Source organism: Dermochelys coriacea, chromosome 2 (genome assembly GCF_009764565.3).
Source record: "Dermochelys coriacea isolate rDerCor1 chromosome 2, rDerCor1.pri.v4, whole genome shotgun sequence".
Classification (NCBI taxonomy): Eukaryota; Metazoa; Chordata; order Testudines; family Dermochelyidae; genus Dermochelys; species Dermochelys coriacea.
In genome coordinates, this window is record NC_050069.1 from 144,022,580 (window position 1) to 144,042,672 (window position 20,093).

At 39.9% G+C, this 20,093-nt stretch overlaps 1 protein-coding gene across 2 annotated transcripts in view; it reads left to right on the forward strand.

Annotated features, from left to right (window-relative positions):
* SEMA5A (semaphorin 5A) overlaps positions 1-20,093 on the forward strand; it is a 627,428-nt gene that overhangs the window by 445,374 nt on the left and 161,961 nt on the right. For both annotated transcript variants that reach the window (XM_038392658.2, XM_038392657.2), the window contains exon 11: positions 13,287-13,494. In XM_038392658.2, coding sequence (XP_038248586.1) covers positions 13,287-13,494 — 208 coding nt within the window. The remainder of the gene's footprint in view (positions 1-13,286; positions 13,495-20,093) is intronic.

Genomic DNA, 20,093 nt, shown 5'->3' on the forward strand with positions numbered 1-20,093 from the left:
TCACTGATCTACAACCTATCCTGGACAACAATCCCTCACTTTCAGAGGCCTTGGGAGGCAGGCCAGTCCTCGCCCACAGACAACCTGCCAACCTGAAGCATATTTTCACCAGCAACTATACACCACAACATAGTAACTCTAACTCAGGAACCAATCCATGCAACAAACCTCGATGCCAACTCTGCCAACATATCTACACCAGCGACACCATCACAGGACCTAACCAGATCAGCCACACCATCACCAGTTCATTCACCTGCACGTCCACCAATGTAATATATGCCATCATGTGCCAGCAATGCCCCGCTGCTATGTCCATCGGCCAGACTGGACAGTCCCTACATAAAAGGATAAATGGACACAAATCAGATATTAGGAATGGCAATATACAAAAACCTGTAGGAGAACACTTCAGTCTCCCTGGACACTCAATAGCAGATTTAAAGGTAGCCATCCTGCAGCAAAAAAACTCCAGGATCAGACTTCAGAGAGAAATTGCTGAGCTTCAGTTCATTTGCAAATCTGACCCATCAGGATTAAACAAAGACTGTGAATGGCTAGCCAACTACAAAAGCAGTTTCTCCTCCCTTGGTGTTCATACCTCAACTGCTAGAAGAGGGCCTCATCCTCCCTTATTGAACTAACCTTGTTATCCCTAGCCTGATTCTTGCTTGCATATTTATACCTGCCTCTGGAAATTTCCACTACATGCATCCAACAAAGTGGGTATTCACCCACGGAAACTCATGCTCCAATACGTCTGTTAGTTTATAAGGTGCCACAGGACTCTTTGCCGCTTTTACAGATCCAGACTAAAACGGCTACCCCTCTGAAGCTTCACATCTTGTCAACTGTATAAATGGGTCATCTTGATTATCACTACAAAAGTTTTTTTCTCCGGCTGATAATAGTTCATCTTAACTAATAAGCCTCTCACAGTTTGTATGGTAACTTCCAACTTATCTGTATGTGTGCGTGTGTGTATATATATATATATATATATATATATATACACATATCTTACTATATGTTCCATTCTATGCATCCGACAAAGTGGGTTGTAGCCCACGAAAGCTTATGCTCTAATAAATTTGTTAATCTCTAAGGTGCCACAAGTACTCCTGTTTTTTTAGTAATATTTTGGTTTCTGGAGAAGATCCTGAAGTAGAAAGAGCCTATTTCCCTGTTTGTCATTTGTGGCCAAAAGCAGTTCTTGCCAGACTTCTAACCTTCCAACCTAAAGGCTCATGTGAACAACTCACAAGTTTTCAAGACCCTCCAAATCCCACTCAAACTTTATTTGCATCAAACCTGAGTATCACCTGCATGTCCCATCTATATCAAACATACTGAGCCCTTAGAGACTAACAAATGTATTTGAGCATAAGCTTTCCGATGAAGTGAGCTGTAGCTCATGAAAGCTTATGCTCAAATAAATTTGTTAGTCTCTAAGGTGCCACAAGTACTCCTTTTCTTTTTGCAAATACAGACTAACACGGCTGCTACTCTGAAACCTGTGTTTTTACAGTGTCTGCTGCAGTGAGGTTCTGGTCCATGACAAAGGATATTAAGTGCTACCACAGTAATATTTTTTTCAGAATTTGTTCAGAGGGCTAGATCAAATTCAAAAGCAAATACTTTTCTCAAAGCAATATTCCAATCATAAATCTAAAATTTGATAAATGAGTACTGGGCCTTCTTACAACTGATCTTTTTCTCTTTATAGGGTATTTTTAATCTCCAGGAATATAATCGTGGCCTGTGTGAACTTAATGGAAATTTTGCCATTGATTTCAATGGGGCCAGGAGTTGACCAAAGGTCTTTACAAACATATGTGAGCCTCCCAAAGTCTAATTATAGAATCATAGAATTGTAGGACTGGAAGGGACCTTGAGAGGTTTTCTAGTCCAGTCCCCCGCACTCAAGGCAGGACTAAGTATTATCTAGACCATCCCTAACATGTGTTTGTCTAACCTGCTCTTAAAAATCTCCAATGATGGAAACTCCGCAACCTCCCTAGACAATTAATTCCTAATATTCTCTCCAAACAGAATAATTTTCTCCTGCTAACCAAAGTCATGTTCTCCCCAATGGCTGGATTTCCTATCAATCCCTGCAGTGAAGGAAGACATCTGTGTTTATATTCTTGCTCAGGAACAGGATGTTAATCAACCACTTTGGACAAGATCTGTACATGTCCTCAGATATATAAAAAGAAACACTCGACCTTAAAATCTTGAAGACCATAATACTGTCATATTTTGCTTTAATTGTACTATGATTATATTGTAAAATTAATGTAAATATTACTTCTGACACATGCCAACACTGAATATTTTTGGAAAAAGTATAGATGCTTTTAAGCAAATTCAACATTCATGCAGTTTTTCCTTTCAGGGGAGCGTTTTTCATGTTGAATCATTTCCTTTGTCATTTTACACCTTTTACAATACATCTGAAATATTGCTACTAGTGCACTATGAAAAATAGATTATAATGAACTGCAAGGTCAAATAATTTGTTAGGAAATATTGCATTTTGGAAAGTATTCAGATTATACCCTGTGAAAAAAAATATAATCTATGGCTATTATTTTTACATTTTGAATCTAAACAGACATTTGCTAATTTAAAACCTTTGTTTACAACATATCTGATCTTTGTGTTGATGAATGTTGTAGTGTTTAACCATAAACTGTACTCCTATGGTTTAAGATATACTTGACAATTTGCTTCTTGTATATATATGCAAACTTAATTCCACTATTGCTCTAGGTGCTGCATTGATAACTTCAAGCCATTCTCTCTGTCTTGTACTGTCTGCTTCTCTTCTTGTTTTTTCCTTTGGTCACACATCAACCATTCCCCCACCGATTCAATGAATGAAGTGCAGGCCTAGATAAAAAGAAGTCATCTTTCTTTATTAAATATTTTGTCTCCTCGTAGTTATTTTAAAGTTCTCTCCAGCACTGACAATTCTCCTCAGATATTAAGTTTATAAAGCTTAGTGGATTTTCCTGATGTTAATTTTATCTCAGTGTGTGCTAGTAGAGGAAGCTATCATCTGCACGAGCAGGTGCAATGTGCAAAAAGTATAGGCACAATTGTAAACCTACAAATGCAGACACGCAAGTGGCAAGTAGCCTAAGAACACATTTGGAAATCAGTCCTCAAGTGTCTGCTGCTGACACTTCATATAGTTTTAACTGTAACTATGTTTTTCACTCAAATGTTACTAAAGTAGGAAGTAGGAAGTGAACAGGAGCGCCTAGGTCCTCAGCACTTTAGAAAATTAGGCCCTTATGTAGATGCCTGATTATGTACTTAGAAGTCTACCTTTAGGCACATGTATTTGGATGAAGTTGACTTATTTATTTACCAATTTAAATAAAATATGTTGATTTCACAAAATGAGGCCACTATCCAGGGTTCTGGGCAAAATGGCATTTAAGATAATGGAAAATAAATGAAATGTTTGTTTGATAAAATGTGGAAGAACTCAAGACTCTTCTGAGATTTTAAGGTTTCAAAGTAGCAGCCGTGTTAGTCTGTATTCGCAAAAAGAAAAGGAGTACTTGTGGCACCTTAGAGACTAACAAATTTATTAGAGCATAAGCTTTCGTGAGCTACAGCTCACTTCATCGGATGCATTTGGTGGAAAAAGCAGAGGAGAGATTTATATACACACACACACACAGAGAACATGAAACAATGGGTTTATCATACACACTGTAAGGAGAGTGATCACTTAAGATAAGCCATCACCAGCAGCAGGGGGGGGAAAGGAGGAAAACCTTTCATGGTGACAAGCAAGGTAGGCTAATTCCAGCAGTTAACAAGAATATCAGAGGAACAGTGGGGGGTGGAGTGGGGTTGGGGGGAGAAATACCATGGGGAAATAGTTTTACTTTGTGTAATGACTCATCCATTCCCAGTCTCTATTCAAGCCTAAGTTAATTGTATCCAGTTTGCAAATTAATTCCAATTCAGCAGTCTCTCCTTGGAGTCTGTTTTTGAAGCTTTTTTGTTGAAGTATAGCCACTCTTAGGTCTGTGATCGAGTGACCAGAGAGATTGAAGTGTTCTCCAACTGGTTTTTGAATGTTATAATTCTTGATGTCTGATTTGTGTCCATTCATTCTTTTACGTAGAGACTGTCCAGTTTGGCCAATGTACATGGCAGAGGGGCATTGCTGGCACATGATGGCATATATCACATTGGTAGATGCGCAGGTGAACGAGCCTCTGATAGTGTGGCTGATGTGATTAGGCCCTATGATGGTATCCCCTGAATAGATATGTGGACAGAGTTGGCAACGGGCTTTGTTGCAAGGATAGGTTCCTGGGTTAGTGGTTCTGTTGTGTGGTGTGTGGTTGCTGGTGAGTATTTGCTTCAGATTGGGGGGCTGTCTGTAAGCAAGGACTGGTCTGTCTCCCAAGATCTGTGAGAGTGACGGGTCGTCCTTCAGGATAGGTTGTAGATCCTTGATGATGCGTTGGAGGGGTTTTAGTTGGGGGCTGAAGGTGATGGCTAGTGGCGTTCTGTTGTTTTCTTTGTTGGGCCTGTCCTGTAGTAGGTGACTTCTGGGTCCTCTTCTGGCTCTGTCAATCTGTTTCTTCACTTCAGCAGGTGGGTATTGTAGTTGTAGGAATGCATGATAGAGATCTTGTAGGTGTTTGTCTCTGTCTGAGGTGTTGGAGCAAATGCGGTTATATCGTAGCGCTTGGCTGTAGACAATGGATCGAGTGGTATGATCCGGATGAAAGCTAGAGGCATGTAGGTAGGAATAGCGGTCAGTAGGTTTCCGATATAGGGTGGTGTTTATGTGACCATCGCTTATTAGCACCGTAGTGTCCAGGAAGTGGATCTCTTGTGTGGACTGGTCCAGGCTGAGGTTGATGATGGGATGGAAATTGTTGAAATCATGGTGGAATTCCTCAAGAGCTTCTTTTCCATGGGTCCAGATGATGAAGATGTCATCAATGTAGCGCAAATAGAGTAGGGGCATTAGGGGACGAGAGCTGAGGAAGCGTTGTTCTAAGTCAGCCATAAAAATGTTGGCATACTGTGGGGCCATGCGGGTACCCATCGCAGTGCCGCTGATTTGGAGGTATACATTGTCACCAAATGTGAAATAGTTATGGGTCAGGACAAAGTCACAAAGTTCAGCCACCAGGTTAGCCGTGACAGTATCGGGGATACTGTTCCTGACGGCTTGTAGTCCATCTTTGTGTGGAATGTTGGTGTAGAGGGCTTCTACATCCATAGTGGCGAGGATGGTGTTTTTAGGAAGATCACCAATGGACTGTAGTTTCCTCAGGAAGTCAGTGGTGTCTCGAAGATAGCTGGGAGTGCTGGTAACGAAGGGCCTGAGGAGGGAGTCTACATAGCCAGACAATCCTGCTGTCAGGGTGCCAATGCCTGAGATGATGGGGCATCCAGGATTTCCAGGTTTATGGATCTTGGGTAGCAGATAGAATACCCCAGGTCGGGGCTCCAGGGGTGTGTCTGTGCAGATTTGTTCTTGTGCTTTTTCAGGGAGTTTCTTGAGCAAATGGTGTAGTTTCTTTTGGTAACTCTCAGTGGGATCAGAGGGTAATGGCTTGTAGAAAGTGGTGTTGGAGAGCTGCCTAGTAGCCTCTTGTTCATACTCCGACCTATTCATGATGACGACAGCACCTCCTTTGTCAGCCTTTTTGATTATGATGTCAGAGTTGTTTCTGAGGCTGTGGATGGCACTGTGTTCTGCATGGCTGAGGTTATGGGGTAAGCGATGCTGCTTTTCCACAATTTCAGCTCGTGCACGTCGGCGGAAGCAGTCTATGTAGAAATCCAGGCTGCTGTTTCGACCTTCAGGAGGAGTCCACCCAGAATCCTTCTTTTTGTAGTGTTGGCAGGAAGGTCTCTGTGGGTTAATATGTTGGTCAGAGGTGTGTTGGAAATATTCCTTGAGTCTGAGACGTCGAAAATAGGATTCTAGGTCACCACAGAACTGTATCATGTTCGTGGGGGTGGAGGGGCAAAAAGAGAGGCCCCGAGATAGGACAGATTCTTCTTTTGGGCTAAGAGTATAGTTGGATAGATTAACAATATTGCTGGGTGGGTTACGGGAACCATTGTTGTGGCCCAACATTAGATATCCACAATACAGTTGCTCATTTAGCATGTCTCTTTTTGTAAACAGTGCTCTACTACTTACATAGCACTTCAGTGAGTTGGTTCCATCTTGCCAATATGGTTTTCCTTTTCTCCTCTTCCACATATCCAGTCATTCTCACCGGAAAACAAAACTGTCCATTGTCTGGATTCATTCCTGCTTGTCTTGCATAATCCCAGAATGTGAACATGCTATTCATTCATATTCTGAAATAACTGTGGGAGATGATGTCAATATTTGTGTTGATGCTAGAACTTTTATTGTATCCATGGAATGGAAAGTTATTTCCCTTAGGAAAGTATACATTCATCATAGTATGTTCATTATGGCTATTTCCTGTATCACTATGGTTCTGAAGTAAATATTTATGTGGGAAATTGTGATAGAGTGGCCCAAAATGTTCCTTGCCCCAGAGAACTTTGAGCAATATTGTAGTTTTGTTCTTCTCCCCTGTCCCCACGCCCACCCATTGCCTTTCTTTTTAATTTTAGAGTGGACCAGAATGCATGGTTGATGCTGTCCAAATACTTGCTATCTGTCTTCCCCATTCTATAACTTACTCATTTTGAGTTTCTATTTGTCTTATTTGGGTTAAATACACAGTGCTGCTCCGCATCTGTACCAGGAACTGTTTGTTGGGTTAGGCCCTGTCTCTGCAGGATACATTAACAGGGTCTAACTTTAAACAGAGGGAACAAACTGAGACCGTATTTACACAACTTTTGCCCTGGTGGCAAGCAGTGTGAGCTCTTGCTGGAGAGATTGAAGCTTGGTGCCATGGTGTTTGCAAAGCCTTTTTATTGTAGGCTTGTCAGAGCAGAGCTGTCTTTATTTTGGGGCACTTTAAAATATTTTTTCTTTGTGGATATATTTCCTTTATATATAATGTAGTTTATTGTCTCAATGAATACTTCTATACATTCTCACTTACATTCTGTAACCAAATTATGTAATAAATAATTATAACAATAATTGTGTGTTGCACTAAAAGTCTGCCTACAGGACTGTTATTTATCACTCAAATCACATAAAGTAGTTTTTTGTCAAGAGTAAATTTTCCAGTTGTCATGCAAGATTTTAGCTGTGAGTCACTTTAAAATCCCAAAGTCACACAACTATGACCCCATACAACACTTTTTAAAAAAAAATTACTATAACATATGTACACTTCAAAGAAATACTGTTTGGTAGGGCATTCACTTTTTCAGTGGCACATTTGAATGTAATTACATATTTTCAATTACTTTAGGGCCAGTTTTTCAAAATTTGGGCCCTAATTGGAGTTGATAAATGCTTGTTTTTACATTTGCACTGACAATTTAGATAATTGTGCTTAAATGGGGATGAGTGCATGCAAAAATTAATAAAATGCACAGTTAAGGTTACCCAAACAACATTAACAGTTCCTCCATCCTCTTCTATCACATGCACATTGTGTGTAAGATAAAACTTTTTGAGGAAAGACTGAGGAAGGAAGCTTTTATAAGATCTTTAAGAAATATGCAACCCATAGCAGATGTCAAATATACCAAATTGTATAGGAGGCTTGTAGAACCACAGAACACTGGCATACAGTTACTGGCTTTGGCTTTGAAAGTACATTTCTATAATACTTGATCTCTGACCATCATACAACTCTGGCATGTAAAGTATCTACATTTTGGTACAGCTTTTATGAGGTTCATAGCTAAGTGACCTGCTAAGTATTTGTACATACAAAAGTATATATTTTCGGGAAGATCCACCAAATATGTGTCCTGTAAATGATCTCTTTTTGTAAAAAGAAGTTAAGGTTTACCATTTTCTTGTCAATCATACATAATCAAGTGTAGTTTATGGTGAGAATGTGAAGTCAGGTGCACTAAAGTTCTAAATGCATCGGTATTAGGCAATCATCCCGTCAATGGCTGTGAGATAGTTCAGATGGGTCTCATTAATTTTCAGAGTAATTCATACAGTGATGTGTTTTTTGAGTATAGGATTAGATCTTGGTTTGTGGTTGTTCTGCAGCTGATTATACGGGGCAGAGTTAAATTTGTTTAGATTACTTTAATTGCCAGTTTCCATACTGACCAATAATTTTAGTGGAGTTACTTCTGGATTACACTAACCTAAAGGAGATTAATTGAGTCTGAGTTTGCTCAGATATATACGCATCTACATGTGTATAGATCAGTGGTGTCATATATGGTCGGTGGGCTATGTGTGACCCACAGAACAAGTTCAAATTTTGCAGAATCTAAGAATTCGTCTAAAAGAAAAGTAAGTTTGTAGCCCTCATGAATGTGAAGAAAACTTTCCAGATGTGACTCAAACATAAACTGATGCAGTGTTGTCTACATGAATCTGCAGAATCCCTGAAAAAAATGGCTGTGAGATGTGGGAAGCCCTCTGCACTCTTTTAATCTCATTCGTGATTCAATCTCAGTGTCAACATTAACTGTATAATAGCTGATCATTTTAACAGATATAATGGGGAAGGGTTGGGAGTGAAGACCATGGAGATATGGGAATTGGAAGACACTGCAGGAAAAGAAAGGTAGAGGGAAGAACAAAGCATGTACACAAATACAAGAAAAAGGGGCAAAAAACAGAAAGCAGAATGGGGTGGGGGAGGCACTAGTAGCAGTGGTCTAAAGGTGACCACATTTTCCATGGATTGGGGGTAATATGCTGTCCTAAATTTATAGCCCAGGCCATGGAGCATAATTAATAATGGAATTCTGGCCTTTTCACCAAATGAGTTTGATATCCTAGATTTATATAGACACGCGCAGTAGCTTTGTTTTCTCTTTAAGTTTCATGAAATTCATATCACACACTGAAATTAATAGTGGTATCTAGAAAGTAGCTCAATACTCTTTATTTATGACACAGTCCAACCTTATCCTTCTTACTCTGTTACCATAACATTGTACTGCTCTTTTCGTACAGAAAAAAGAAAATCCTAAACAAACAAACCATTCCTGTTCCTTCTGCTATCCAAACAGCACTTCACATCCAAAGCACTGTTACTTTGTCTAATCTAGAATCTACTGTGTGTGTGTTTGTGTGTGTGTGTGTGTGTGTGTGTAGAGACAGAGAGGTATATTATGTATGTGTACACGAGTTTATTTTGATATATATACACACACACACACACCAAAACACGTGCATGTAGACAGTCTGTTGTTTGCTTAGTTGTAGAATTGCAGTTTTCATAGTAGATATAAATATCCCCCCCACCATTCTTTTCTTCCTCACAGTTCATTCTTCAGATGTTGGCTTCACATCCCATTTCCAGCAGGGATGATGGACCCTCAGTATCATTTTGAGCTTATCCACAAAGCGACTCGGCTAATGGTTTTTTTTTTTGGTGGTGGTGGTAGTTCAAACAGTATGTGCTGACCTTGAAACTTGCTGTGACTGCAGTTAAGATTCCTGGTCCAGTTGCCAGTACCTGGAACAGTCTTTTACTGTCATGCTGTCTGCTTACTGTGCTGTTTCGCACCAACCTGTAATGCAGAATCACAGTCTGCTGAGGGGTTAATTCATTTTTAGATGTAATTATACTGTAGGTGGATTGAGAGAAAGGGACAGTCAATTACAATTTGACTGGTTTTATTTGGGTAAAATTATAATAAAAATAAAAATTGTAGTTCAGTCGGTAGTTTTAAACAAATATTCTTTTCTACAGTAAATCCTTCCAAATATGTTTATCCCAAGAAAGGAGAGAGATGTAGAGAATGGTGTTAAATAATTTTATTTTCTGTGAAATGCAGGTGTAATCTGAAGGCCTACACAAGATGGATTCAGAGCTCATGACTCTGACCATTACCACAAGTGTAACCCATGTGCCTAATAGGGAGATATCTCTTTAAGAGACCCGCTCGGGGGAGGTAGGAGTGAGTTGTGTCTCGGTTATTGTTGCTAGGCGGATTAAGCACTCCACATCCAGAAGCTTCTGGAATTGGGTGTGGTCGTTTGGGGTCTGCTCCAATAGGTTCCCTGTTGCTGGGGTCAGGCTCCATGAGGGCTAGCAGTCAGGGCAGCTGCTTTGCCGAAGGCCAGGTGCCCGGTGTGCGCTGGGGGAAGCTGAGCCCAGGAGCAGGAAGCCGGCTGTTGTCCCTAACTCTGAAGCATTTTGCAGCAGGGTCTTGATGTTGTTAACCCTCTGACCGGGAAGCCTGGGCAATGCTAATGATAGCAAGGGGAACTTGGGAGGAAAAAGGGCTTTTATTTTAATTGTATGCTTTGAATGTTCGAGTTAAATTGTCTCAACTACTCTGAATCACCAATTTTTCTTTAAATGGAGTAATGGGGAAAGAGTTGTTGCTGGCACAAAATGCCCGAGGCAGGCAACAGCTGCCTGATTCGTTGCCCGGTGTGCGTCACCCAATAATCACAACGGGGTGGAGAAGTAGAAAAGTTTATTTGAAGCTTCAAGCGGTACAGGGAGACAACAATCTCAAATCCTGCACACCAGTGCAAGCAGTTACACATATTTTATACATTCATTCTTTAGCATACTTATCCAATAGCAAGCTGCCCTGAGTATCCATATAGCCAATCCGGTATACCAGCCAGTTCCCCTTTTTCGTCTTATCATCTATTCCCCCATATATGGAGGAGTTTGTTCAGCATTATCTAACATTCCCGTCCTGCTTGACCTAATCTTGCTCCAGCCAGTCTGCGCCTGCAATACGCTGTTGCAAACTTCTCAGCGTGACCGCTGTGAGTGTCTCTGGGCAGAAAAGGGAAGGGGGGGCCATCTGGGCCTAGAGCGAGGGAGCTTCATCGACACTCATGGTCTTCCATCCCCTTGAGTTACCTAGTGGCCATGCCCGTTGTCCCCAACAGAGTCATTTCTATTTTGTTGTTCTCAGTTCTGTATTTTCTTGTAACAGGGTTTTGTTTAAATCTATCCACTTAACTGAGTGGTTGATTAATCAGTTAGCTGACTGGCTAGCAGTGATTTCAGCAGAGGAAGAGTCTGCATGGATTCCAGCTGAAGATTTCTACAAGCAAGTGGAGGGAAGATGTTGTTTTAGACCAGGGTGGGCAAACTACAGCCCAGGGGCCGCATCTGGCCCTTCAGACATTTTAATCCGGCCCTCGAGGCCCAGCAGGGGAGCAGGGTCTGGGGCAGCAGCAGCATGTCCCCCCTCTGCTCCCTACTTTTTGGGGCAGCCAGGGGGCTCCACACACTGTCCCCACAACTCCCATTGGCTGACAACCACAGCCACTGGGAGCTGCAGGGGCAGCACCTGCAGATGGGGCGGTATTCAGAGCCACCTGGCTGCGCCTCCGCATAGGAGCTGACAACCACAGCCACTGGGAGCTGCAGGGGCAGCGCCTGCGGATGGGGCTGTATTCAGAGCCACCTGGCTGTGCCTCCGCATAGGAGCCAGAGGGAGGACATGCTGCTGCTTGAGGTAAGCACTGCCCGGAGCCTGCACCCCTGCCCCCCTTCTTCACCCCAACCCCCTGTCCTAGCCCTGATCCCCCTCCCACCCTCTGAACCTCTCAGTCCCAGCCCAGAGCACCCTCCTGAACCCCAACCCCTCAGCCCCACCCCAGAATCTGCACCCCCAGCTGAAGCCCTCACCCCAACCCCCAATTTCATGAGCATTCATGGCCCGCCATACAATTTCCATACCCAGATGTGGCTCTAAGTCCAAAAAGTTTGCCCACCCCTGTTTTAGACTCAACCGACTGTATAGATTTGGTGTTCAAAAACTCTGAGACTTAGGTGAACAAAACCTAAGCTTTTGGGGACTTTAAATTTCTTTTCACTATATTTCTGTAGGGACTGAACTGTTCAGATTTTAGTTTGTTTTCTTTCTTTCTGTTTATGTATAACTGTGAAGATAATGTCTGCAGATTATAAAATAGTCATGTCATGTTGTAAAAATTAGATTATTTGTTTCTTTATCATAAGATTTTATAAAGTTATTTAATTAAATTCATTTCTTTAGTTCCTTTTGGGACTCAAATGTGTGGAGGTTGACCCTGTGCTATCCTTACTGAAAATCCTTAGAGACTGAACTCTGCGTCTCCAACTACTTTCTGTGGGAGTTGTTTGTTTGTTTGTTTTTAAGGCACTGTAGACGGGAAATGAGGTGAACTCTAGCCCACCGAAAGGTTACACAAGCTTTTACTCCCATGAACATTCCTCATTCATATAGGTTGCCCCTTTGTCTGAAAAGGGCAACTTGTATGGATAAGGATTATTTGTGTAAGTAAGGGTTTGCATGACTGGGCCCTTAATGTTCACCATTTGCAGCACATGGAGAATCACATAGTACTCTCTTTCAGCCAGACCCTTGTCTGGTGTTTACACCAGATGAGAATTTGGTCCTTTGTTTTCATATTAAATATTTTTAAATGTTGAGAATACTTAATTGTATTCAGATATCTCATAAATGGTCTGGTGTGATTAACAGTTTTTGCTCAGAAGTGACCAAATGAAAGGTAGCATGCAGAGTGAATCACTGTATTTTTCAGTCAGCAGAAAGGTGATTACTTTCTCTAGTAAGGACCAAAATGATTAGACAATCTGTGTGAAGCACTTGTACTTTGTAGTGTTATACACCCTTACTGAATAAACTTTGTGCACTCCCTTAAAGAGATTACTTTGTCTAATAAAAGCTACACTATTTGTTCATAGTCTGTAGTTAAATTAATTTACAAAAGCAGATCAAGTGAGGCAACAATGTACTTTATTATTTTTTATTGAGTCCTTTAAAAATAGTCAGGTATACTGTAGCCTTGTAAATTAGAAATGATGGGAATGTCTGTACACTCTCTGATCATAGTTCTTGTATTCTGTAGATGTGTGCCCATAATAGCTGAGCTTTGAATGTGGATGTTCCGGCATCTACTGTTTTAAAGTGTTTGTCTGATGCTCCTAAACTGCTTTGCCATTGTTTGTTTTATAAAATATTTATAGTTGTTCAGTTTTCTTTCACTTGTCTAGTGGGCAGTTTTCACAAATAGAAAAAGCCAGCTGATTCCTCCTAATTATAGGGCCTCTTACAAAACCTCCCAATGTGGGAGAAGAATAGTTTCTGAGACTGCTGAGTGGCATTGAGTAGGTAGTGTTCCCTGTATGATTTCCAGATGGTAATTTTCCCCTTTGCCTTTACAGACTATGGCACAATTAAGAAAGTACTTTCTCCAATGAATCAGACTTCAAGCAGCTGCTTACTCGAAGAAATTGAGCTCTTTCCAAGGAGACAGAAGGAACCTATCAGGAGCCTGCAGATTCTGCATAGCCAGAGTGTTCTGTTTGTGGGTCTGCAAGAACATGTAGTAAAGATTCCCCTGAAGAGGTGTCTGTTTTACAAAACGCACAGGTACAAAAGATCAGCTGGCTTTATCATTTTGAAGAGAAGCCCGTATTGAAAGGGTTTCATGGAAGGAAAAGGGATATTTGTAGGAATCCAAATTAATGTATGTTTATAACTATGGATCTAACCTCTTGTTTACATTGCTTAAAACAGTACTGTTCAGGGACTTTTTGATATTAACTAATGTGTTATGATTAGAAGAAATTCCCAAGAGATGATTATGATATTTTAATGTTAAGGTATACGATTTGATTAATCAATAAGTAATTACTTATAATACAAATAAGTCTCCAATATCATGCAGCATAAAAAATGGTATTTGAAGATCTAGCAGATGTAGCCACCCTGGGATGGAAGCCAAATGTATCTGAATACAGTAATGCATCACTTATGTTTCTTCACTCTCTGAAAAGGAGTCTCCCCTTCCCCCCCAAAAAAAATATATTATAAAATTATGTTGCTAAAATGTAGTTAGTAAATATGCTTCACATTCACATGGTGGTTTGGTTGGCATTTGATTTTGTGTTTTTAATTCATAAATTCAGGGACAACTTTAAAATACTGGTAGATCTTTTTCTTCCTTTTAAACTCCACTGTAATGCATCAAATTGAATGTCTCTGGGGATTCAGAAAGAAAGTTTGAGAAGAACAAAGAGTTAAGGAAAACCGAGCTGGGGAAATGGTTATTTAGGTACTTTGCTGGGTTGGAAAAACATAATAACATTAACTACAACTGTGTGATAGTGACTGAATAGCTGAGTACTACTCTTGTTACAAAAAAGGAAATTAAATATCTAAAAATTGTCACCTAAATTCAGACAAAATCTTATACAAAGAAATTCAGATTTCAATGTGCAACTCTTTCCATGTTTCAGCCCATAGTGCTTCTATTTCGTGTAACACATGCAGTTGACAGAAATGCTTTGGCATGGGAACTAGACCATAGCTGGATGCAGTGGGCCAGATCTTCAGCTGATGTAAGTCAGCTTAGAGCAGGGTTGATTTGATTTAAATCATCATTTTCTACATAAAAGTTGGTTGTTATAACCTTAATACATATTCTTCACAACTCAGAGATAGATGTAGGTTTCATTTTTAGAAGATACACACTATATATTTTTAAAGAGTGATGATGTATTTTGAAAACTTTTCAGATTAGTTTTACAGCTATATCAGAAAAGAATGATTGTTTGGTTATTTCATTTACCAAAGATAATTGAAGCAGATACTTATGAAGTCTTTGGGAGGTGAACTATCTCCAGTTCAACAGGTTAATCATTTAGTATTTGTAGGATTTTCTTGCCATGCTGTATTAGGAAGAGAACATCACCAGACAGACATTTAAATTGTTTTATTTAACTAAAACAACAATATTAAGTATTCTGTTTTTTTTTTTCTTCAACAGCAAACACATAATATTTTAACAAAAAAGCATATGTTCCTCGCTTCTCATATTTATCTCCAGACTTCTCCTTGACCAGATCTATTCGGCCCCCAAAAATCTTCTATTCATTGAACTTTTTGAAACTTTGCACTTTTAAAGAAAGGTAAGGGATTGACTGTACACACAAATTTCCAGAGGGACCATCGAGTTGAGGTCTGTTATTTCTCACTTATATATATTATTTATTTAAAAACATTTTTGCTGTTAACAAGCAGGTTACCTCTGGAGACAAAAATCCACAGTTTGAGAATTGCAAAACTAAACATTTCTGATGGTATCTTCTAGACAGCACTGAGTCTCATTGGGTAGATAGAAAGATTAACCTAAATAATCTATACAGAAGCCCCTGGAACCCCATAGGATTGGGTCCCTAATCCATGAACTATTGGAACTCATTTATAAAACTTTTCTTAAACATTATGTGAATATATTGTCTCATACTGCAGAATTAGAATTTATAATCCCTATTCCATGATGAGATATCTTTGAGCTATAATGCATCTTAACTAAAACTATCTTTAGATTGAGGATGAAAGCAAAAAGCATTTCATCAAAAAAATCCTATTTAAATAAAAATTCTTTTTTTTTTAAATCATTGATTTGTATCCACTCTGGCATAGAGCCATTTACTTCAATAGAGTGTTGCTGATTTACATCAGCTGAGGGTGGAGAAACAACTTCTTGATTTAGCTGGATTTAGCTAGAATCTTACTGTTATAGTAATTATTTTTATTTTGTATTCTGCTGTTGCTTGAATGAAGAATCCTCACATCTGGAAAAGGAAAATGTCCATTAATATAGCCTCATGCTTCTTCTGTTCACTTGACTGCTGAACCATTATCACAGCATTCTCCCTCTGTTAAAGAGATTTGAAAATATATTCTTCAAGATCCCTATTTATTTCAGACAGAGAGAGAAGTGTTGTTATGGAGTGACTGACACCTTGACTTGTGTCAGAGGCCATGTGTAACCTGCTGCTTTTATTTTCCATCACACCAACCCATGCCCTCTTTAACTGTTATGCTTAAGCATTAGAACATAAGAACGGCCATACTAGGTCAGACCAAAGGGCCATCTAGCCCAGTATCCTGTCTTCCAATAGTGGCCAATGGCAGGTACCCTGGAGGGAATGAACAGAACAGGTAATCATCAAGGGATCCATCCCCTGTCGCCCATTCCCAGCTTCTGGCAAACAGAGGCTAGGGATACCAACCCTGCCCATCCTGGCTAATAACCATTGATGGACCTGTCCTCCACGAATTTATCTAGCTCTTTTTTGAACCGGGTTGTACTCTTGGCCTTCACAACATCTTCTGGCAATGAGTTCAACGGGTTGACTGTGCGAAAAAATACTTCCTTTTTGTTTCTTTTAAACCTGCTGCCTATTATTTTCATTTGGTGACCCCCTAGTTTTTGTGTTATGAGAAGGAGTAAATAACACTTCCTTATTTACTTTCTCCCAACCTGTCATGATTTTATAGATCTCTATCATATGACCTTAGTCATCTCTTTCCCAAGCTGAAAAGTCCCAATCTTATTTATTTTCTCCTCATGTGGAAGTCGTTCCATATCCCTACTAATTTTGGTTACCCTTTTCTGAACCTTTTCCAATTCCAATGTATCTATTTTTGAGTTGGAGCAACCACATATGCATACAGTATTCAAGATATGGGTGTACCATGAATTTATATAGAGGCAATATGATATTTTCTGTCTTCTCTGTCCCTTTCTTAACGATTCCCAACATTCTGTTAGCTTTGTTGACTGCCACTGCACATTGAGTAGATGTTTTCAGAGAACTATCCACAATGACTCCAAGATCTCTTTCTTGAATGGTAACAGCTAATTTAGACTCCATCAATTTATATGTATGGATGGAATTATGTTTTCTAATGTGCAGTACTTTGCATTTATCAACAGTGAATTTCATCTGCCATTTTGTTGGCCAGTTTTGTGAGATCCCCCTTCGCAGTCTGCTTTGGACTTAACTATCTTGAGTACTTTTGTATCATTGGCAAATTTTGCTACCTCGCTGTTTCCTCCTTTTTCCAGATCCTTTATTGACCAAGCAGTCTGCATGCATGAAAATTGCAATATCAGCACAGTGCTATGTTTATTCTGAGCAGAGATTTATAGAGGTGTATGGATTAAATCACAAAACAAAACAGAAGTCACAGATTTGGCTGTGGTACTGGACTCCATGACTTACAGCAAAATTCTTGGATTTGGTACCTCAAGTATCATCGCATTACCTCACTCTCCCTTTTCTCTTATTTTTCTCTCTACTAGAGCTGTTCATTGCAGATAGCTTTATATTGAACTCTTGAATTCAACAATATTCTTTTTTCTTATAAAATAAACTACGTCGTTCTGTAGTAAATGTCCAAAACATTACAGTTTAGAATAGTTACTACTTTCCATTATATGATATAATCTGTAATGTGCTTTAAGATATTTCTAGACACTATTCTTGTATTTTTATAAGGGCTTGTCTTCACTTGGAAATTTACCAAGATAATTATTCCAGAATAGTAATCTTGGTATAAAATCTCATGCGGACATTCTTATTCTAGAACAAGAGTGTCTAGGGACTTGTACTAAAATAACTAAATACCTATTTTGATAAATTTCCAACTAGAGAAGCCCTAAGACTGGTAGGAAGACTGGATGTTGAACACTGTTTTCCAATGTTATACTATACCATTGTCAGATAGCTGCTAGATATACTGGGGACAGTATTGACTTCAGTGGAGCTATGACAATTTACATTAGCTGAAGATCTGTTCTATTAAAGGGAAGAATGTCATTAGTCTTGGATTGATTTTTACAGAGGACGGAATTAACTAAAACTCGGGGGGGGCGGGGGAGGAGACTGAATTCACCTATATTTTGGATCCCATCCTAAAGTTTTGAGGTCCTTCCCGAAAGTTTTATTGTTCTACCTGATCCCAGCAGTCTCAGTCATGAACTCTTCTGCTCCTCTGCCCAGCTGTGAGTGTTCTCCTCAGACTCCCTTCCTACCAGACCCAAACTGTCAGGCAGAGGCAAACTGCAATTATCTTCTGCTCAGCCCAAAATATTCTATCATAGCTCTTCCATATATCTAGATTGTTGTATGAAATAGACATGTATGTATTCAGCTCTAAACAAATGGCTGTGGTAAACAAAGAAGAATTCTGATAAACTGATAGAATTTTAAGGGCTGCTCAGAAGATATTTATTGCAATAGCACCTTGGGGACAGAAATATGGGTTTTTTCCCCTTAGCATGGCAAAATGTTATGTGAAACAAATGATCTCAACTACATATGTTTGGTTCAGGGTACTATGCTAGTGTATTATTTTAAAACAAAAAGTGATTTGAAAAAGAAAAAGAAGAAAATAAAATAGCCATGTGGTTTTCATAAATTCAGATCTATGATGTGGTAAGCTTATTTCTTTTAAATTGTACAAGGAAATGGGATTTTTTTAAAGTGCTGTGGGGTTCCCCCTAAATTGTAGAGCTTGAAATACAGCTAAAACATCTTTAGATCAGCCCATTTTCCACTGGATCCTTTCACCAATTATTTGATGTTTGGCAGTTGTGTTTTCTAAATTAAAGTTTTGGGAATCATCTGAAATCAGGGGTTAAAAAGACTGTACGGAGGAAAAAAAATTTGGAAGGACACTCTTTTTAATCTTGTTCCCCAAGTTTTAAAGTGTTTTACATTCCATACACCAATGCTGATTTAAGCAGCCCAGAAGGTGTAGAGTGAACGCTTCTCAGTTTCCGTTGCTTTGTGGAAAATGCTTGTATTGTCATCAAAACTATTTACAAAATGTTTGAACTTCTGTGGTCTTCTTTTGGGAAAACTTATTTTCTGAAAGTCTTGCAGCAAAATAATTTTGATCATACAGCTGACAAAGCGTGTCATGGTCTAGAAACTACTGTAGATCTAAATGAATGAGAGTTATGGTAGTCTTATTTCTAACTATGGCTTATATTCTCAAAAGTGGTTGTAGATGCTCTAATTTTGGGTGCCCAACTTGAAACATCCTAACAGCTCAAAGGGTTTCCAATGACACCCAAAATCACTCATCACTTTTGAAAATATTGCCCTTGATGTTGGACTATAAGGTGGATAGAAAGATGGCTAGATTGTCGGGAACAACAGGTAATGATCAACGGCTTGATGTCTAGTTGGCAGCCAGTATCAAGCAGAATGCTCCAGGGGTCGGTCCTGGGGCTGGTTTTGTTCAACAGCTTTATTAATGATCTGGATGATGGGATTAATTGCACCCTCAGCAAGTTTGCAGATGACACTAAGCTGCGGGGAGAAATAGATACGCTGCAGGGTAGGGATAGGGTCCAGAGTGACCTAGACAATTTGGAGGATTGGGCCAAAAGAAATCTGATGAGGTTCAACAAGGACAAGTGCAGAGTTCTGCACTTAGGAAGGAAGAATCCCATACACCGCTACAGGCTGGGGACCAACTGGCTAAGAAGCAGTTCTACAGAAAAGGACCTGGGGATTACAGTGGACAAGAAGCTGGATATGAGTCAGCAGTGTGCCCTTGTTGCCAAGAAGACCAATGGCATATTGGGCTGTATTAGTAGGAACACTGCCAACAGATCGAGGGACGTGATTTCCCCTCTATTCGGCACTGGTGAGGCCACACCTGGAGTATTGCATCCAGTTTTGGGCCCCCCACTACAGAAGGGATGTGGACAAATTGGAGAGAGTCCAGCAGAGGGTAACAAAAATGATTAGGGGGCTAAGGCACATGACTTATGAGGAGAGGCTGAGGGAACTGGGGTTATTTAGTCTGCAGAAGAGAAGAGTGAGGGCGGATTTGATAGCAGCCTTCAACTACTGGAAAGGGGGGTCCAAAGAGGATGGAGCTAGGCTGTTCTCAGTGGTGGCAGATAACAGAACAAGAAGCAATGGTCTCAAGTTGCAGTGGGGGAGGTCTAGGTTGGATATTAGGAAAAACTATTTCACTAGGAGGGTGGTGAAGCACTGGAATGGATTACCTAGGGAGGTGATGGAATCTCCATCCTTAAAGGTTTTTAAGGCCCAGCTTGACAGGGATAATTTAGTTGGTTTTAGTCCTGCTTTGAGCAGGGTATTGGTCTAGATGACCTCCTGAGGTCTCTTCCAACCCTAATATTCTATGATCTG